The sequence below is a fragment of the Phalacrocorax aristotelis genome, chromosome 12 (assembly GCF_949628215.1).
Source record: "Phalacrocorax aristotelis chromosome 12, bGulAri2.1, whole genome shotgun sequence".
Classification (NCBI taxonomy): domain Eukaryota; kingdom Metazoa; phylum Chordata; class Aves; order Suliformes; family Phalacrocoracidae; genus Phalacrocorax; species Phalacrocorax aristotelis.
Genome location: NC_134287.1, coordinates 16,814,914 through 16,834,932, shown reverse-complemented (window position 1 = coordinate 16,834,932; position 20,019 = coordinate 16,814,914). Strand labels below are relative to the sequence as shown.

Sequence of the window (20,019 nt, the reverse complement as noted above, 5' to 3'; positions counted from 1 at the left end):
CACAGATGTTCATTTTTTCAGTCGGGGAAAGAGGGATCATTAGCAGATCTTAGCTAGCAAAGCAGCACCTGGAAAGGGAGCTCATCTTCCAACTAGTAAGACTGAAACAATGCAGGAATGGTGGTTTTGTTGTTTATTTTTTCCAATAGTAACCCATTGTACTGTCTGCAGGTATAAAAGGAAGCAAGGTGAGCCACCGAACAGGTATAACATACCCCCAGGACCTTAGAAACAGCAGTCAGAGCTGTTGCATTCCTCTTTAGCTGCTTCTTCTTCATTGCCTTCAAAGCAGGGCAGCGCACACCCATCCACCAACTCGCTGGTGACAAAGACATAGAAACTTGTAGTAGGGCCCACCTCATGGCAAGTCTGTCGTTGAGGCTTTCATTCAGGAGCCAATTACCACAATGACACACGTGTTTGTTTGGTCCAAGCTCTGCTGGCCTGGAAACACTCTCAGCAGGGCATCCCTAAAACTTGTCTTTCAGACATTTTTGCCTCAGTTATCTCAGAATATTCTTACTTAATACAAAGATGCAGTCACAGAATTATGCCTATGTCTTGTATAAATACTGAAAATTCTTTTCTGAGTGGACAATTTCAGCAACACTAAGTTAAAACCTCAGAAAAGGAGCATATTGATAACTAATACAGGCAGTCTCTTCCTAGATTTATGATTTTGCACTTGAAGAAAGCAATCACATGAGATTAATGGAGCAGATGTAAGTAGTTCTATTCAAACTTCCATAGTTAACGTTTGTTCTAGAAGTTTTACTAATAGCTTCTATGTGTTAATAACCTGAGAGACCACCACAGCTCAGTACTAAATATTTTTTAAAGTGCCTATAAACACAACAATCTAGACAGCAAATAGGCTATAAAAATTTCAGTTCCACAGCAACAGCACACATGAAAGGGCATAGTCCTCTCTCCTCAGTAGAGTTTCGCATGGAAGAGCCTTTGGTTCCTCCAACATTGCTACATCCCAAGACCTGCTGCCCATGGCTGCAAACTGGTGTAAGTGGGCCACAGGCAGAACCCCAGATGAACACAGTGCCCACCAAGGGCACAGCTAGTGGAGCTCTGACTTGCTGTGTATCAGCCCTGCTATTAAAAAAAAAAAAAAAAACAAACCAAAAAACCCCACACCACACTGGAAAGGGATTGCAAGCTAATTCTACACACACACTTGCTCTCAGCCAGGTATGCCTACAGAAATAAGTCCCTTCTGTAAAAGGAGATCTTGAAGTCATTCAGACTCACGCATTCTTTTCACAAAGGCCTGAAGAACCCTGTTTTCTGAATTTCCTTGATTAAAATATAATTAAATACTCGGGACTATTTGGGATTTTTTTTTCCTCCCCAGAAAGAAATGGTTACAGGCTTGATAGGGAAACTCATTTTTTTTAAACTACTGCTTAAAAGCACCCTGTCGCGTCTGAAGTAATGGCTGATTCCAATCTTGTAATATTTTTTAAGCTCTTGCAGTGGTGAGAGCTTCTCTTGAACTCCAGAAAGAAAACTAAACTGAGTCACTGCATGCAAGCTTCCTCTGCTTATAGAGATGACATTTTCCTTACAAAATACTTTGGTTTTACATCAAGGGATAGAAGACAGGTCCTTAGATGCTGCATTCAAATCACCAGTTAATGAAGTTGCAATAATCATATTCTCCATTGGGTTTTGGCTGTCACTATAGTCACCTTCTTTCCTTCATAATATGCTTTTCATTGTTCTACTGCCCTTTTTCCAATTGCACTGCAAGTTCTTGGAAAGCAGTCACACTTCTTGCCTAGGATTTATTGCTAGTCTTTTGCCAATAAGGACATGTACAAATCTCTCTTGCGATCATCCTGCAAAAGCAAGCTAAAAATATAGCAATTTACGAACAGGCTCATTTTGCATATTATATAGCATCAGTGTGCACTCATCAAAAAATTCTGAGATATATAAAAGGAGGTGGGCCCTTTTGGCTAGGCCGATCAAAGGCTCTGCCTGGGTGCCATAAGTAAGTTTATTTTAGAATTCCAGTCTACCTAAAAAGGAAAAAAAATTGCATTTGCATTGTGTTTTAGCAGTTGAAGGGCATTTTTCTTTCCCTTTTATGAGGTTTACATGGTAAACTTTGCACTTTAAAAACTTCAGGTCTGAGAAAAATATCTTCCAAATTGGCCGTTTTAAAACTACTGTGATGACTAGTTTAGTTATCACTAAAACTTTAAAGTGGTGGGAGTTGTCTGTCTGTACAAATATGTAAAGGATTTTGCAGTTTCAGAGTGGAGTTGTATTTGGGGTTTGAAATATGTTTCAGGTTGTCTAACAAAGCTCACGCACACAGAAGCAGCAGGTAATGTGAGGGAAGTCTGATATTATAGCTAGGAAGGAATGGATCACGATGAAGAGTATCTAGGTAATCACCGTATCCTGGTCGTGCTTATCTGACCATATTGTTTGCTTTTCATACAAACATCATAGTTTAATCATCAGCCTCTTTGAAAGGCTTGTCTTTTATCAGCCTATTACTTCTGACAGGGGCAGGCGTAGATGCAGGACTCTATGGATGTGTTTAAAGCTCCTCTGGCTTAGGGCTGTTAAAGTACCTCTGAAACATTGGGAGACTCAGTCCCTGGGTCTCCCCTGGACCCCTCCATTGGCTCCTTGGTTCTGATGGTGTCCTCTGTCAAACAACCTTCAACTGGGAAAATGGGCTGGGATTCAACCTCACCAACATGGATTTGCTGCTAGCAGTGTGGTGTATCTCCATCACTAATGGCTAGATGATTCTGTGGTTCAGATAATTGCTGAGGCTTAGAAACAAGAAGGCTAATGAAGATAAATGTTTCACCACCTCGTAATTTAGGGTTCTTACTCAACCTGGAATGACCACAATTGTTATTATTTGGCTTTTCTTTTTATGATTCTCATCTTTGCCTTCCCTTCTTTGCTTATTCCTTTCCCCAGGCAATACAAGATGATACCAAATACCTATTTGGTTTCTATAATTAAAGCAGATGTAGTTGCTATTCAGTCCTAAAAGGGACAAGTGTGTTGTGAAATGGGATTTTGCATCCAAGAAATGAGAAGTGATAACTGAGGAAAGAACATAAATTTGTTCCTAATAAATTATAAATGAACTTGCAAACACAATAAAACTCCATTTTTTTACGTGTTCAGACTAGCAGAATTCTGAGTATAACAAGTAACTTATGTGTAATTTTGTGTCAAAACCTTCATATTCTTCAAAAAGACGAAGATTTTCTGAGATTTATTCTCTGCTCAAAAATTATTCAGTGACATACATTTTTGTATGTGAACTGCATTTACTCTTTTTGCTGCTCTAATAAGATTACTCATGTATCACATGGCATCAGTTAATTCTGGGTGTGCTTCTCGCTGTAATCATCATGATTCGAGTGCAAGTATTTGTATAACAGTTATAAAATTCACTTCTTGGTATTTCAGCTAAGAAATTCACTTTGCATTGGGGGTTGCTTTAGTACAACTTAGTCACAAATGAACTTACACAAGGGACCACAGAAAAACCGCTAGCAAGGCCAAAGCAAATGAGTTGCAAAATTTAAAACCAATATTTGCTAGAAAACATTTGTGGTAGTCACTCAGCCCTACTTCTGAGTCCCTTACAAAATTCCTCACCATTGGACTTAACGTTGCAGGTCTACCTAAACCTCCCTCTGAAACTCATCTGAAATTTCCCTTGTACTACTGATACGGGTCTGTGTTCCCCTTGCAACTGTGACAGAACTTCTGCTTTTACTAATGTCTGTAGATCACATCATTTTCCTTCTTCTGACACTAAGTACCACATTGCAGGCACCAACCACCATGTAATGGAGCTAATACAGCTTTTACTTTTGACTTAAAAAGTGGAAACACACATGCATGTACTTGGCTTTGGCTGCATGCTCACCCAGCTAAATCTATTGATGGAGTCTGCAGGATCTGGAACAAACTTATTTTTAGATACCATAATCCTCAATATATTAATTTACTTTTACTGTTGGTCTTCCATATGCTGTCCGTCTTCATCTGCAGTGACAACCACCTACATTACTCCTTGCAAGTTTTAAAAACATTTTACTCACAGCAGCTTACAATGACAACTAAAAATGTGAAAACATTTGCAATATAGATATAAGGCTCATGGCTCTGATAGCAGGTACGTAACTTGTCCTTTGTTCTTCATTTCAAGAAATTGTGCACCCCCTCCTAGAAAAAGCTTTCAAAAATAAAAAAGCACCAGGCCTCAAAAAAAAATGTTGTTGGAGCTTCATACATGGTTGAAAGAAAAGTTGGAATATAGTTTGGGGGTAAATCTTGATCAAGTTCTGCAATTTGGATTATTGCTAGCAGCTTCTTTAATACGACTTTAACAATAAAACAACATTACTGTTACCATCTTGCTGAGGATGGGAGAAAAAGACCATAAAACTGAGTGGCACATTTAAAATTACTTGCAAAATATTGGCTGTCTGAAAACAACACACAATAACTGTAATTAATACCAGTCGTTTAAACTATTCCTGAAGTCTACTGAAATCTAACCCAGTATTGTATTGCTGGTAGCAACAACTGCATCCTAAACAATATTAAAAATGACAACAGAAAATAAAAATTCTCCATCAGAAGTCAGAAAGTTATACTTCACTGATCTGCTGAACAGAATAACACCTTTGCCCTGATTATTTATCGAGCTTTTTTGGGAGGATCTCAGGACTTTACTCTTTGGCTAAGCCTCACAAGTTCAACAGCCCATGGGTTATATAAACATTATTTTACAATGTGAACTATTTTCCCAGAAAAAGGATCACTCCGGGGAGGGCTATTTGGACCATTTCTTTTACAAAACTAATAGTGCTGTACTCGTACTACCATAGCTTCGGAGTGGCCAATGCTGAAGTCCACCCGAGCGGTACCCGGCCTCGCTGGCAGACAATTCCAGGCACTTTCAGAGGAGTGGAAAAAAAAAAAAGCTGCAGGTTGTACCGCGCCTAAAAATGCCCAGTCTGGCCAGTATTTTCAAGGAATAGAAGCTTGAATAAAGGCTTGGAAAAATGTCTTATTTTAAACAGTAAGCAAGCGAGCGGATGCGTTCATAAAACCGGGTTGCAACCGGCAGAAAACGATCACGTCTTGGCAGCGATGCCGCAACCGTGAGACGCGTTACTTGTGCGTGGGGCTCCGCCTGCAGCCGGGGGGATGCTCCGGACGGACGGACAGACAGGCGGACGGGGTTCCCGCGGAGAGCTGCGGCAAGCCCCGAGCCCCCAGGAAGGGAGGGAGGACAGACGGACACCCTCCCCCGGGAGGACGGACACAGAAGCCCTGCGAGCCCGGCCTGCCGCCGCCGGCGGAGACTCGGCTTTGCGGGTCCCGGGGGCGGGAGGGGAGCGTTGCGGAGCGCCCCGTTCGGCACCCGGCATCCGAGCGGGTTGGAGAGGCGCACCGTGCCGAGCAGCCCGCCCGCTCCGTGCCGCCGGCACCGGCACCTCCCGCAGCATCCCGCCGCCCGCTCCCGGCTGCGGCAGGGGGCGGCCCCCGCCCGGCCAGCCCCCCGCTCCCCACGGCTGAGCCCCCGGCCCCTCCGCCCAGCCCCGGCGGGGACCAACACCGCTCGCAACAATGGGCACGTTTGCAGCGACGTGATATCACCTAATAACGCCGAATAAGGCGACGGCTGTAACGTTGAAGCCGTACGATCCTGCCGGTCTCACCACACGGCGCGGAAAGCTATTTGCAGATTTGCTAAGCCCTTTTGAATGAATGCATCTGCAGCTGACCTTTAACAATAGACGCTGAAATAGCACAATCTGTGGGACCAGATTTGGGGGGGGGGGGGGGGGGGGGGGGGGTAGGCGGGAAGGGGGAAGGAAGAGATGGGTGAATATTGTAATCTCTGCAATCTCATTCACTTCCTTTCCCAAACCCCCGCATACAGAGAGGGGGGGAAAAAGCGATTTATATTTTTTTTCCTTTTAAGCGGGGCTCGAGCCGTTTCCAGCGCCGGTTCGGCCACATGGCACCCCGAAAGCCACTGGCGGCGGGACCGGCGCGCAGCCCCGCGGGCATCGCTCCGCGGAGGGGCGACTGCGACAAGGATGCTCCAGCCCCCCTTCCCTCCCCTCCCCTGCCGCCGCTCTCTCACCTTCCCTGGCTTTCAGCAAGACGGTGTTGGCAACGATGTTTTCCAGCTCCATTGACGAGCTCGGGCAGCGCAGGCGGGCAGCACTGCAGCAGGACGTCACTCCCGAGGTGCGGAGTCTCCGGGTGACCACCCGCCTCCTGCCTCTAGCGCCTTATCCCCCCGTGCATGATTCCTGCCTGCCTCCCGCCTTCCCCCCCCCCCCCCCCCCCCCCCCGCTCCTCCTCTTCCTCCTCCTCCTCCTCCTCGCTCCCGGGCGGAGGCGGCGCTCCCCGCGCTATCTGCTCCCGCTGCGCCTCGCCTCGCCCCGCTACTCCATCCCCCGCCCCGCGGGCTCCCCGCCGGCCGGAGGGCTGGGGCGCTCCCGCCGCCCTCCCCCGGGGGTGTGGCACCGCCGGGCGGCCCCGCAGCCCCGCGCAGGCGCCATCCACGCCGCCGGCTCCGCGGGGCCGGGCACGCCGGGACCTGTAGTCCTGGGGCGGCCCAGCCGCACCTGGCGCCGGCCCCGCCGCGTCGCCGCGGAGCGGGCGGCGAGCGGCACCCCCTGGGACAGGGCCGGGCCGGAGCAGTCCCGGACGGCGGGAGGCGGCGGGGCGGCTCCTGCGCGGCGGGGAGGGGCGGTGGGAGGCCACGGGTCGACGCGATGCGACGCGGGGAGCGGTGCGTTGCGGGGGGCGATGCGGGGGGACCCTCGCGGCGCGGCCTGTCCCCGACGGCGGCGGCGCGGCGCAGCCCTGGTGCCGGGCGCCACCCCGCGGCGGCGGCTCCGGCCCGAGCCGGCGACCCAGGGCTGCCCTGCCCTGCCCGGGCCCCCCCAGGGGCTCCCCGGCCCTGCCTGTGCCGCGGCAGGTCTCGGTGCCCCTCACAGCCGAGGGAAGGAGACCCCCACAACTGGCAGGCTTCACCCTCTGCCATGCCATGCACGCCCCTCTCCCCGGGCTCAAGGCACGGGCTTCTCGCATTTCTGGAAAAGTCCCCGAAGGAAGTACCCGAGGGAATCCCGTCTTTTCTGGCACAGCTTTTTTTTTTTTTTTTTTTAATCTTGATAAGCAGTTGTGTGAGACATCAGCCACTTGTGGAAAGTTTGTGAATTTTAAGTGCTATATTACAACAGAAATCCTCTTCTGTCTATGAAGGACAGATGCTCATATAAGCACGATTCTGATTTTCCTGGCAACAAGGTAGATCGATTCAGCAGGTCAAGCAAAGAAAGAGGAATAAAACCAACCCATTACTCACACTCTTCCCCCAGCTGTATTTGCATTGATTAAATCCACATGAAGCAAATCAAATTAATGTGCACCTTCTTGTAAGTGGAGCACAGACACCACTTTTTTCTTCTTTTTTTTTATTGTACCAATCATATTTCTCTCTACAGCCAGGCAGAAATGACCTGTAATAGCAGGACTTGCAGACTGCCTAGAACATATTTTCTGAACATAGGAAATAAATGAGAAATGCACCTAATGAATAATACCTTGAGCATTAGGATAAAACAGGTCTCATAAATGCCTTTTTTTATCCAATTAAGTGTCAAAGGTTAGGACTTTGAAAGTTACTGTGTGAAGCAGGTGGCACTGCTATGTGCAATCTTCCACAGCCTCTCTCCTATCGCTTCAGAAAATGTTCAGCCTTGGGAAGCCATGCCATGTTGCGGTTACTTTCTTTGTAATGCCAAGATCTATATAGCAGCAGTTGTGTCTGTAAGTACCAGAAGATTTTTCTCTGATTAAATAATTCTTAAGGGAAAAATTGCTTCCTGGAAGCCAGAGCCTTAGCACAGAGAGGAGGTTCCCAGTGCCTGCCCTGCTTGTTGTTTGACCACTTCTGCGCAAGGACGGATGCTCACTTGTAAACAGAGCACATTATGCTCAGGTTATGAGTGCATTTCACATCCCTGCCCAGCCTTCCACTGACGGTCATCACAAGGACTACGCCAGCATGAGAATATGGCTGATGCGGGAAGACACAGTTACACCGTTTATTACCTACAACGTTTTTAATGCTACAAGCAACCCCTCCCTCCAAAGGAAAAATCAGCACAGGTGCCTTGGTCCCCATTTTGTGAGGCAGCACTCACTGCAGCAGCAAGCTCAACTTCTGCTGGCAGCAATGGGATACAGCATCAGGCTGTTCAGTCGGGAAGGATTTACCTTCACAGGAGACCCCACAGTGAGCACCGTTTGGTGTGTAACTTTTATACAGGTGCGCAAATGAAGAGGGCAGATCTTGAAGATCTTAAGTTTGAGTTGCACTTGGAAATCAGCATGTGCCCCCGACGGCTCTACTGCTCCTCTTTTTTCTTATACCTGTATGTACCTTTGTAAACATAGAGTAACCTGAAATGTTGCCCTGTGGGACAGAAGCAGGACTCCAGCGTGCTAATGTTGTCCTGTATACTTTGTAAGCGTTTATTTAATTCTTGAAAGGCTAAGTAGATTTATCAAAAGAGTTGCAACAGATATATATGGTGTTCATAAATGCCATGGAGCTACCTAGTGTTCATGAATGGCGCAGCTCTGAAGCACTTCATGTTCCTGGCAGCCAAAGGCACAGTTACACAGGGGCAGCAATTGAACAGAGTTGTGCTGCTGCCAGGGTGGGTACTGCAACTAAGCTGGATGACTTTGCATTGAAGTGGACTAGGAGCAGTCACCTAACTGAAATGTGGCTGAGTGCAAGGAGTGGAAAGCTGAGCTCTGCTATCGGACTGCTATGATTCTGCAATAACATGTTTGCCTTAGTTACACATCTACATGGAGAGCAGCAATTCTGACTTCATGTTTATCAGTAAGAACGATGGAGTGGGTTTTCTTAATGATTCTTACAGTATTTAACAAAATTAAACTTGTTTCTGATAAGTCTGAGTCAATGTGGTGCACTAGGACATGGAAGGACATGTGTTCACTAGCACAATGGCCTACTTTGAAAAACAAAATCAAGACAATCAGCCCTCACTGCATCTCTCTTTTCTACTACAGTTTTTAAGGCCTGAATAGACCACTGACACATGTCAAGGGTCTGCCTCAGCACCAGCCTCAGATCTATATGCCCCTTTTCATGGATGTGGCTCCCCATGGGTTGCCAGAACAAATGCCAATGCGCAGACCTACTCCCCTTAAAAGTCCATCAGCTGGTCTTTTCAAAACCCACTGCAGCATTTGGAGTCTGACCTCATGACTTCTTCATAGCTGTTAGTATCTTCATTTCTATGTCACCTGGAACACCTGGTTCACAAAAACACAAAAAATAAAAAAATTAGTAAGAGGTAGGCTTGTTTACATCATTTTCTCTCTTGACAACACAGTCCTTTAATTTCAAGGTATGTCCACACCCAATTTAATGGAGTGGTCGCGTTCCCTGTGAGTAGGGGAGAAAGAAACAGGAGACCTGTGAGTCTGCTTATCTTATTCTATTTGCTGTTGTAAACTCTGGTGCTGAAATACTCAAGCATGGACACAAAGACAGGGTGGCAGGGAAAGAACACAGGTCTTCTTTGCGGGCCTAAAGATCCTGATGCAGTGCTTGCTGGGAGAAAAGGGAAAATTTAGTCTGAATCATATGCAGAAGCAGCTGATTTTGGAAGGAAAAAAAAGGCTACCAAAAAACAGTTAAGCTCTGAAAAATGTGCTTTCTAAGGTACTTAATGTGTTTGGTTGTTCTGCTTTTAAATAAAACATCTTCATCCAAAGTCATTCAGGAAAGGCTCAGAAAAAACCCTTTTTGAGTGCCGAGCATCAGGATGAAGCGGGGTTGGCAGCCATCTTTCGTTTATGGGAAAAGAGAGGTTTGTAAATGAAACGCCAACACCGTGCGAGACCCAAATGCATCAGTGTAATAAGAATAGGAAAGCAGCAAGGCAGAGTGTGATATTCTGAGCCACTCTAAGGGATGAGTCATCAGCAGGGTGGGCTCACGCAGCTCCAGCCAGAAACACAGCAGCAACACACCCAGTCTTATCCTGCCACCAGAGAAAAACCACTGGGCCTCAGTACAGCCTGCTGGCAATGTCAGGGTAAGACCCCAAGTGAACCAGATGTCAAAAAGGCTTTTGCCTATCAGCTGGAAACATACCCTAATAGCAGCCTGTTCATTATTAGCTCTAAGCTGGATGGTGTTTGAAATTGCTTCTGAAACTTATTCCTACAAATGGCCAAATTATTTTGCCTCCTGCTGAGATTCAGTATCAGCAGGTGGGAGCACACAGGCCTATGAGAAAGCATCTGCAGGCAGCTGTAACCTTCTGCAGAGCCCCTTTGCGTAAGGACAGAGGCTGCCATCTACCAACAGCCATGGGGTGATGCATGGTCTTGTCTAAACCAAACTTTTTTGCTTTGGTTTAGATAAAAATGTTTATGCCTCTGTTGTTTCCTTCCATTTCAAACCGTTTTTTCAGTTATCTATTTCCTCAAGGTAGAGGCCAAATGATTGCTAGAGCATTTAAGCACATGGAATTAAATAACCTTCTAGAAGATGAACAGATTTTTTTCTTTAAACAAGCAGTCGTATGCATCCTGTACTCTGCACAGACTCTGCCATTCGAAGACCCACAGTAGCAGGAGATCTGATTTGGGACATGCTTACCCCTTTCATCAAGTTTAGAGAGAAGCAGCTACCTTTTCACCAATGTTTTGTTGTGTTAATGATGATTTTTCAAAGAGCTCTTTAAAAACTCTCACCAAACAATAATGGTAACAACACACAAGCATTATCTACCACTTTTTATCAACAGAGCTCAATGTTTTTCACCAAAAAGACATACTTAATTATTCCCAGATAGGAAAAAAGAGGCACAAAGTGAAAGCAGGCAGATAAGTATCCTAACCAAAAACAAAATGTACACCTTCCATTATCCATTCAAGTGCCTTATCTACTGCTCTGCACCTTGCAGCAAGACAAACTTCTCCCTAAAGCCTGCTGTAATCCGTGGAAAGTCTTTCACCAACATCAGATGCCTCAGTTTGAATCAGGCTTCAAGACTTTCATCCTTCACATGCCACCATGTCCGTGCACTGCTGAGCTTGCCCTGTACCACTATGAACCAGCACTCCCTCACTGCAGGATGAGATATGAAACTGGGGCTTGTCCTGCCAGGTGAAGGCCCGTGGGAGACAGCAAAGCAGACAAACAACAAGATTTGGGGAAAGATGTGCATATGGTACCGCTCGATAGACTTATTTTGAACTTCAGAGGGCAAGAAGAACCAGCGTTAGCAGCTGCTCTAGCCTGTGTGAGAGCCAGCGCTGAGGAAAAAGGAGGAATTCTTTTGCCAGGTGCGCTTTGGCAGCGATAAAGTCCATCTTCACATTGTGGAGATGCCCGGTGAAAAGCAAAATGGAAAATAAACCCCCTGTTCAGTGGCAGCAGTTCAAGCTCTTATCCAGAAGTCTGAGCAGCTGAATTATGCTCCCTTCATAACAAAGCATGAGCAATATTTCCCCACCTGCAAGCCAAGTGTTTAAACAAAGAGTTTTACACAAACATAACTTTCCGGGGAGGGGGGGGAAGGGCATCATTTTAGAATACATCGACTTAGAAGTTGTGAATAATCATCTTTGGGTGAGACAACCATCCTCAGGAAATCCTAGCAATAGCTCTTTTCTTGCTGCCACAATACAGCTCCAACAGCTGAGGGAAAGGAACCGCTGTGGCCCAGCCGTCACCCGGTGCACAGTTTGCTGCGCAGCCATGAGGGACTTGGCTAGGCGAGCATGCCTCTCTGTTCAAGGGGATGTGCCAGTCCAGCAGACGTGGACGCAGACGTGCCATTCTGCACTGCTATTCAGGGAATCAACCCCAGTAATGGCTGATGTTTCTTTGCTTACTCTTCACCGACAGTCACTGCTCTGCAGGTGTCCTGGGCTCAGCTCTGCTCCTCACTGCTCTGCTGGCAGCCCTCAGCAGTGGCATGAAGATTTCCCTAACCTCTACTGTGGACACATCTCTCAACAACTGCTTCTTCCCTCTCCATCTCCCAGGGCTGCAGGCTACAGCACAGCTCACCGCACTGTGTCTGATATATTTTCTAACATACAAAGAGTTTACTCACTTCTACCTTTAGGCTTTGACAGGTTTTTAAGCAACGGTGACCCTAACTTTTAGGCAACAGACGTGCAAATAAGCTGAGTAACTCAGCCAGCGGGATCCCCTTGCTCAGCCAGTGACCTTCCCAGCAATCCCCATCCAGCTGGCACTTTCAATCAGCCCTGGTTCATCACCAAGAGTCAAAACTGAACTTGTCTCTCACCCACCTTCAGGTTTCCCTTAGCAAAGCGCTAATGAGAAGCAAGGGGTACCTAAGGCTCCTTAACTCAGAACCTGCTAGTTCACTGACCCAGCACTGCACTTGCACACCTGTGCACACAAGCTCAAATGCACACGCAGAGCTCGTTAGAGGGTGTTGAGCCTGAAGGGAACAGCCTCAAAGTCAAAAGCAATAGCGATGTCTTTGAATTCAAGGAAATTGGTGGATGCAGGAAGCAGTTAGACTATGTGGGTGGACCCCACACTGGGGTATGTTCATCCTTTAGCATCCACATTTTCTTCCCACTCATCTTCCCAAGGCTACAGCAACAGTTTGTCTCCTGCACACTGGTGCAGAACACCTCCACCTTCATCATCTCCTTTTGGGCACCCCATCTTCATCAAAAGCCCAGCCAGCTGACCATTATCTCTGTGCGTGTATGAGTAGATAACATTATTCTGGATGCTCTGGTGGGCACTACAGTTTTTGAGGTGATTATCAGAGTCACATTTCCAGCTGTCACTGGCTACATCTGGATTAATAAAATTAGGAGTGCCACAGAAAGGCACTAGCAACTGAAACTAGTGATGATGTTAAAGGTCTCAGCCTGCTTTTGGACAACAATAACACTGCCCCAAACAGTTCCTGGACATAGTAGAGAGTTAATATTGGCTAGTGACCAACCCTAACAGGCAGGTTGCACGTAACCTCCTTCTTTTGAGGGGCAGAGGGTTGGCTATTACAGAAGTGACCGTCCCATGCCAGACAGATAAGTACCAGGAATAAGTTTGCTAATTTGTTTGGAAATATATATGCAGTATGCACTGAGCTCATCCCAGGGGCCTGGGATGTAGCTGACATTGCTCCAGCTGCCTTTGGCCTTGGCCCCAGCTGCTCATGGCTAAGCTCATCCTGCTAGTGGAGCCAGACTTCTCTCTAGTTCACAAGGTGGAATCTCGCCTTCATAAAAGGCTGTAGATATTTACAAGTATGAATATTAAACCAGAAATTACGAAAACCCAGAAGTGAAACTGGGTTCAACTAGATTTGACTCCTTAGATGAAGAAACACGCAAAAAGAAGTTGAGAAAATGGACTTTTAGAAAGTGTTTGATTTTCAGTACGCTGGGTTGTGCTCAGCACTTGTGCTGCTTCAAAGCACATGGCCTAAAACAGGGCCAGCAGCTGGCGGCTTCCTGGTGAAGGTGGTCTCTGTTGCTGCCACCATCAGTTATTTAACAAAAATAGCCTGAAAAAAACTTGTACTGCGCGACTGACTCTGTTAAAGTAGCTCCTTTAGCTTGAGGTGTGAGAGCTTGGGCTTCAACAGCAAACTCTCTGAAGCCCCCAGCTTCAGAGGGACAGGTTTGCCTGTATCAGATGTGGTCCCTTCCACAAGCTGTACACCTTTCCTGTGCTGCTGACATCTGGCAGAAGACAGGAGGCCTGTGACGGGGTTTTACAGCTCTCCTACCTCCCCCAGAGCTAACCTACATCCCAACTGCTCCTCCTGGGGCTGGACCAGTGTGGTTCCCCAGTGACAGCCTGTGTAGCGACCAGAACTGGGGCGAACCTCCAGGGCAGATGGAGGCCACAGACACATGCCGAGCTTAACGCAGCGCTGCCCATTAGCAGCAATAAGTGCTTGTGTGGGAAATGGGGCAATGCTTTGGTTTGCATCAGCTCACAGCCGAGAGGAGCTAAGCAGGCACACAGCTATCGCGCCGGAGTTGTTTAACTACAATTAAACAACTATAATCTGAGCGAGCTCAATAAAGTCAGAGCCAATTGCATTTGAATGGTTTGTATATCTGGGAGGTTTCTGAGCACGAGCCGTTTCGGTCTGTACCGGCACGCACCAAAACTCGGTCCCATCGGCGGCCCCGCCCCAGCCACAGCAGCTCCGCGGGCCCCAGCGGCCGGCGCCGGGCTCAGCCCCTGCCCCGCTCGCAAAACGGTGCCGGGCGGGCACGGCCGAGGGGCGGCCGCGCTACGGGCCCGCCCGAAGCCGCCCCGTCCCTCCCGCCGCCGCGGGGCCCGCCTCCGCCCGCCGCCGCGCTCAAGATGGCCGCCGCCCTGGGAAGGCTCCTGCGGAGCGCGGTAAGTGACCGCCCGGCCCTCCCCAGCCCCCCCAGTCCCTCCGGCTCTGACCCCCGTTGTCCCCCCGCAGGTGCCCGCTGCTGCCGCCGCCGCCGGGAGGGGGCTGACGGCGCGACCCCCGCCCTGCGCCCGCCGCCAGCTCAGCCTCGGTAAGTGCGAGGAACGTGGCGGGGACGGACGGACGCACGGACGCGCCGCTCCCGGGCCAGGCGGCGGACGCTTCTCCTCCGGGTCCGGCCGCCCCTGAGGAGGGGGAGGGGGAGGAGGAGGCGGCCCGGCCCGCTGCTATCTTTTCTCCCCCGCAGGCTGCCGGCGCTTCGCTCCAGCCGTTACACAACACGCCCCGTTTTTCAAGGGAACGGCTGTTGTTAACGGGGAGTTCAAGGAGATGAGCCTGGATGATTTCAAGGGGAAATACCTGGTCCTCTTCTTCTACCCCCTGGACTTGTGAGTGTGGTTTTCTGCCCCCTACGATGGGCCTCCGGCCTTGCTGAAGGTCATCACAAGTGCTGCTGCAGATCATCGCTGTCCAAAGCGGCGCTTTTTGCCTTATCCGGGCTAGCCTTGCAAGGCATATGTGTCCATTTCTGGAGCGTGAGCGATAAGGCTTGGGGGCAGGTGGCCACTGTGTGCCAAAGCAATGGGTCTGGAGGCTAGAGAGCATCTCCTAGCTGCAGGCGTTGCAAGTGTGGTTCCTCTTACTGCCAGGTCCCGGGGGTGAGGGCATTGCGGGTGCAGTTCGGGGTCGCGTTGGAGACTGTCTCCTTTTAAGCATCAGGGCTAGCAGAACCGCAGCTTGACAGCCGCAGTGCAAAGGGCAAACAGGGAGCATTGAGCCTGTCTAGAAGACTTGAATTGCCAAGAACATCCTGGTGTATGTGGGCACGTGGGGGAGGATTTAACCTGCAGTCCTTTCTGCTACAGGTTCCAAAAACTCTCTGTCTAGAGAGGGTCTAGCAGAGACAGTTTCTCCGTCTCTGCAAAAAATCTGTCTATAACCAAAGGCCAAAAACGGGTATGCTGGCTAGGTGGCTACGGCTGTTGCTTTGGGACTGACTGAGACTAATCTTGAGCAGGAAACATGGTTAAAATTACCAGGCTAAAGGAGACGCTCTGCTGCCTTAGTGCCTAGAAACAGACATGAGAGTCTTTTCTAAAATAATTCTCTGAAAAGACTGCAGAATCATTACAACCTGTTCTCTCTTCCCACCCAGCACCTTTGTCTGCCCCACAGAAATTGTGGCTTTTAGCAACAAAGCAAATGAATTTCATGATGCGAACTGCGAAGTGGTGGCAGTTTCTGTGGATTCTCATTTTTGTCATCTGGCCTGGATCAATACGCCGCGAAAGGTATGAATTGAGCAGCTTTTTGGGGCTTTCTCTGTTGGTTTCCTTTCTTTTCACAAGAGCTCCTGAGAAAAAGCATTGAATAAATGATTGTGCAAACACCGATTTCAGTAGACTGCCTAAAGTAATATGTGATTAACTTCTACATTTGATGACATAATTCTGAACTCAGCCTTTGTTTTCTTGCTCTTTTCTTTAATAATTTGGGTATTTTTTTTCATCTTTGTTTTGCTCTCTTCATAGTCTTTTAGGTTACATCATATCCTTATGTTTCTATGCCTCGAAAGACAAATACTCAGTATACATGTCACTGTCCGAAGCTTCTTGTTAGAGCTGATGGTTTGTGTGCACCCTCACAGAAATTGAACAGCAGCTGTTTAGTCATTATTGTTAACCAGTAGCGAACAGTGGTGGCTTCAGAATGGAAGGAAAAGAACAACCAGTTTATTGGAGCACTTGTATTATTAACTCTCACTTGCTGAAATAGTTTCACTTCTGCAATACAAACAGAGGCCATCAGTTTTCTTCAGGGAAAGAAGGCGATAAAGATGGCCCTTCACTGGAGAGGAGCCTCTTTCAGATGTATATAAAAACGCCCACTTTTGATCGCATAAAGCACCTCACTGGTTTGGTGAGTTGTAGCGGATAAGAAGCATCGCAGGAGGGTGCAGCAGCTCCTGTGCTATCAGTCATTACCCGTGTGGACGGCAGTCTGCAGTAGCGCTGGCAGACCAGAATGCCTCCTGGTGCATAGCTCTGCCATTGTAACATACAGGGGAGGGAGGAGAGTTTGGTAGGCTTAACATGGCTTGGCTGAACCTATTGAGAGTATTTAATTTTTCTGCATGCTTTGTTCAAAGCTCTAAAATGTGATTGTGGACTGACTTCACCACTTAACGCGAAAGCTGTTCAGCGTATGCCAGTCAGGGGCTGCTTGTGCACATGGAGCAAAACACCCTGCAAAGGGTGGAAGGAATTCCATGGTGGTGCAGACAGGAAACTGACACCCGGAGAGGCTTAGGCCTTGGTTTCTCTGACATCTGTGCTCAAAGCTCTGCCTACGAGAACTCTGTTGCAGACAAGCATTTGTAGGATCAGGGTCAGAGTGAATGAGATTACACAATGATTCACCGGTGATGCCAGGAACAGAAAAGCTAACAAACTGTGGGTTTGTTTCAAGGATAGAGAGCTTATCTCTGCTGTGGTTCCCATATATTGCAAAACTGAAAGAAATCTTGATTGACTCTCCAAATAGTATTTAAATTGATTTGGGGGAGGGGGAAAAAAAGCATGCACTAAACAGAGGGAGCAGCAGAACTCTGACGTACCTAGTGTGGCTGTTAGAAGCCTTGTCTTTTGCCTGTTCGTAGTATGCAGTTTTGTCTTCCCTCCCCACCGTGTTCATATTAATTTCGAACACTTAAATATGCAGTAGAAATTCAAAGCTCCTGAATAGGGTACAAGGGAAATCTTTCTGAAAAATCTATGGCTGTTGTCGTAGGTGGCCTTTTACCACCAAAATAAGCAATTCTGAAATGGTCAGTGCAAAAGGAGTTTTCATGTTCCAGAGAAACCAAATGTTCCTGACTACTTCAAAAAAACCAAACCAAACAACAACCCCCCACCCCACCCGCACTGTTCCTTTCATGGAACAAATGGCATGAATGTGTTTTGTTGTTAGTGTACCCTCCTGAGCACCCAATCCAGCAGCTCAAGAAGGATAATTCCAAGAAGCGTTTTGTAACAAAATGGAATGTTACTCTTTTCTCTAGAGTGGTGGTTTGGGCAAAATGAATATTCCAGTTCTGTCGGACCTCACAAAACAGATCTCCCGCGATTATGGTGTGCTGCTAGAAGGGCCTGGCATAGCGCTAAGGTAACGCATGATACTGGGTTATGACACAACCCAATCTAAACCAACATGAGCCATGCTGTTCCCTTCTGCAGGGGAAACTGCACAAGGATCAAATGAAGACTGTAGGATGTTAACGTTTTTCTGCAGAACTTTGCCCTAGGAGAAGGGCACATGGCCATTGTGGTCACTGAGAATGGTTCCAGGCCTCTCTGAGAACACGTGCAGGGGAAAGCCAGCTATTCTGTTCTGAGTCAGTGGGAGAACTCCATGTCACTAAGGAAAATGAGTACGACAGAAGAGCATGTTAGTTTCACATTTTTTCACAATTTAGGGGTCTATCCCTTTTTTTGTTTGCTTTTTTGTTTTGTTTCTTCTGGAAGAAGAGACTGCCTTAACTTCTGTGTTAGAAGTTTCTAAAGCAGTAGTCCTAGAGGCCACTACAGTCAACCCAATAATTATCTAGAAGAAAAAAAAAATTTCCTTCTCCACCATGGGAATACCTGTTAAAAGCAAATAGCGGTCCCTGAGATCCGTTGGATTGGGTAGGAGGCTTCTGGAGACCTTTGGCTCCCAATCTCTTTGGATCAGGAACTTCTGGCATTTATTTGTTGACAAGTTAATTAATATGGTAGGACTGGGACTTTGGTTTTCACAAATGTTTATATGCAACAGGATTTAATTTAGTAGCTTAATGCATAAGCAATTTTTTACTCAGTACCTTTGGATTTTCATATCAAAAATATATGGGAAGGATGCCAGCTATCAACTTTGAAATACAGGTGGAAATAGAAGTACTACCTGTACCATACATCTGTCTCTATGATTATTATTATTATTATTATTATTAGTCTTTATGCCTTCTCTGTAATTTCACAATACCATACCAGTTGACTGGCCCTTGGCTTTTGATCCCTGCACTAACAAACAATATATCACTGTATTGCTACTGTAACTCTGCTACGTGCATCTAAGAATAACTGCCTTGATGAAATAGTTCATCCAGCTTCTTGTGTTTGGTCTTGGAAGGTGATTCGCATTCCCTAAATTCTTGCTCAATTACAGAGGTCTCTTCATCATTGATCCAAATGGGATTATCAAGCATCTCAGTATCAACGATCTCCCCGTCGGTCGCAGTGTGGAAGAGACCCTCCGCTTGGTGAAAGCATTCCAGTATGTGGAAACCCACGGAGAGGTTTGCCCGGCAAACTGGACTCCAGACTCCCCTACAGTAAGTGTCTGCTAAATATCGGTTTTCTAATTATAGACCCTGGCATATTTTTGCATGCCTTAAGGGCTGAGAACAACTTGAATGTGAGGTGCTTGACTGAATCTGTCCCTGTTGTATAAACCTGAGGCTTTTATTGGTTGCACCAGTTTAGTCCATTTGTATGGTACTATATGTGTGATCTCTGTGAAGGATCATTTTCTTTTAGAAGACACAAATCTTATTTAAAACTCTAAATTTGACTTGCACTCTCCACCAGTTGTCTTCAGAATTCTTACTTACTTAATGCCCTGCTTGATATTTAGCAGCAGAAACGTGTTACGTACTTAAACTTTGCAAGCAGTAGCTTGTACATCATTTGGGCTTTCATCTTTTAACCGAGTACAGAAACAGAAATAACCTATTGTTTTTATAAAGTACACATGGATTTTATTGGATAAAATGTCAAATCTGTAATTTTTGTATCTTAGTTACAGCATATAATAACTAAAGTTTCTTTTCTTGACAGATCAAACCAAGCCCAGAAGCTTCTAAAGAATATTTTGAGAAAGTGCATACATAAACACTGAAATATGTGGACAAAACTCTTAGTTACTGTATGCTGAAGACATCAAGAAAGCAGCTGTGATTATAAAAACAAAAAAGAATAAAAATCAAAGTTCTCATTTTATGATGTTTAAAAAGAAATTAAATGCTGAAATAGTTACTGACTCCCTTGTCTTGTTTTAAAAAGAAGGGTAAAAACTAAGGCTTTTTTCACCCCCCCGCTTTTGCAACTTGTTTCATTAATTTCTGTGACCACTGCTCCTCTTCCTGAATATGACAAGAATACAAATTACAGTTGTATTCCACTGGGTTTTTCCTGTCTCCTTAATTAGTTTTGGACCAGAAGAAACTGTCCCACGTTTTCTCACATGAAAAATGAAATTCTGTAACAGGAGTTTGAAATAATGAGGACAATACAGAAAACAAAATTTTGATATGTGGTCTGGTTCTAATCAGTTTTGCAGAGGAAGAGATGAATGTAACAAAAAAATCCCCATTTTTCTGTGTAAATGCACTACAAGACAAAAGGAATATAAATATGTG

At 46.6% G+C, this 20,019-nt stretch overlaps 2 protein-coding genes across 9 annotated transcripts in view; one reads left to right on the top strand and one right to left on the bottom strand.

Annotated features, from left to right (window-relative positions):
- GRK5 (G protein-coupled receptor kinase 5) overlaps positions 1-6,253 on the bottom strand; it is a 183,652-nt gene extending 177,399 nt beyond the window's left edge. For 7 of the 8 annotated variants that reach the window (XM_075107370.1, XM_075107365.1, XM_075107368.1 and 4 more), the window contains exon 1: positions 6,164-6,247. In XM_075107370.1, coding sequence (XP_074963471.1) covers positions 6,164-6,215 — 52 coding nt within the window. In that variant the 5' untranslated portion in view covers positions 6,216-6,247. Of the gene's footprint in view, positions 1-6,163 lie in introns of all 8 variants that reach the window. The other variant, XM_075107374.1, reaches the window with a different exon arrangement.
- Positions 6,254-14,350: 8,097 nt separating this feature from the next.
- On the top strand, positions 14,351-19,634 carry PRDX3 (peroxiredoxin 3). Its single transcript, XM_075107379.1, has 7 exons — positions 14,351-14,503; positions 14,574-14,652; positions 14,809-14,950; positions 15,718-15,853; positions 17,623-17,726; positions 18,768-18,933; positions 19,439-19,634. Exons 1-7 carry the CDS (start codon positions 14,468-14,470, stop codon positions 19,490-19,492), a joined length of 717 nt encoding a protein of 238 aa, XP_074963480.1. The 5' UTR covers positions 14,351-14,467; the 3' UTR covers positions 19,493-19,634.
- The last annotated feature ends 385 nt before the right edge of the window (positions 19,635-20,019 follow it).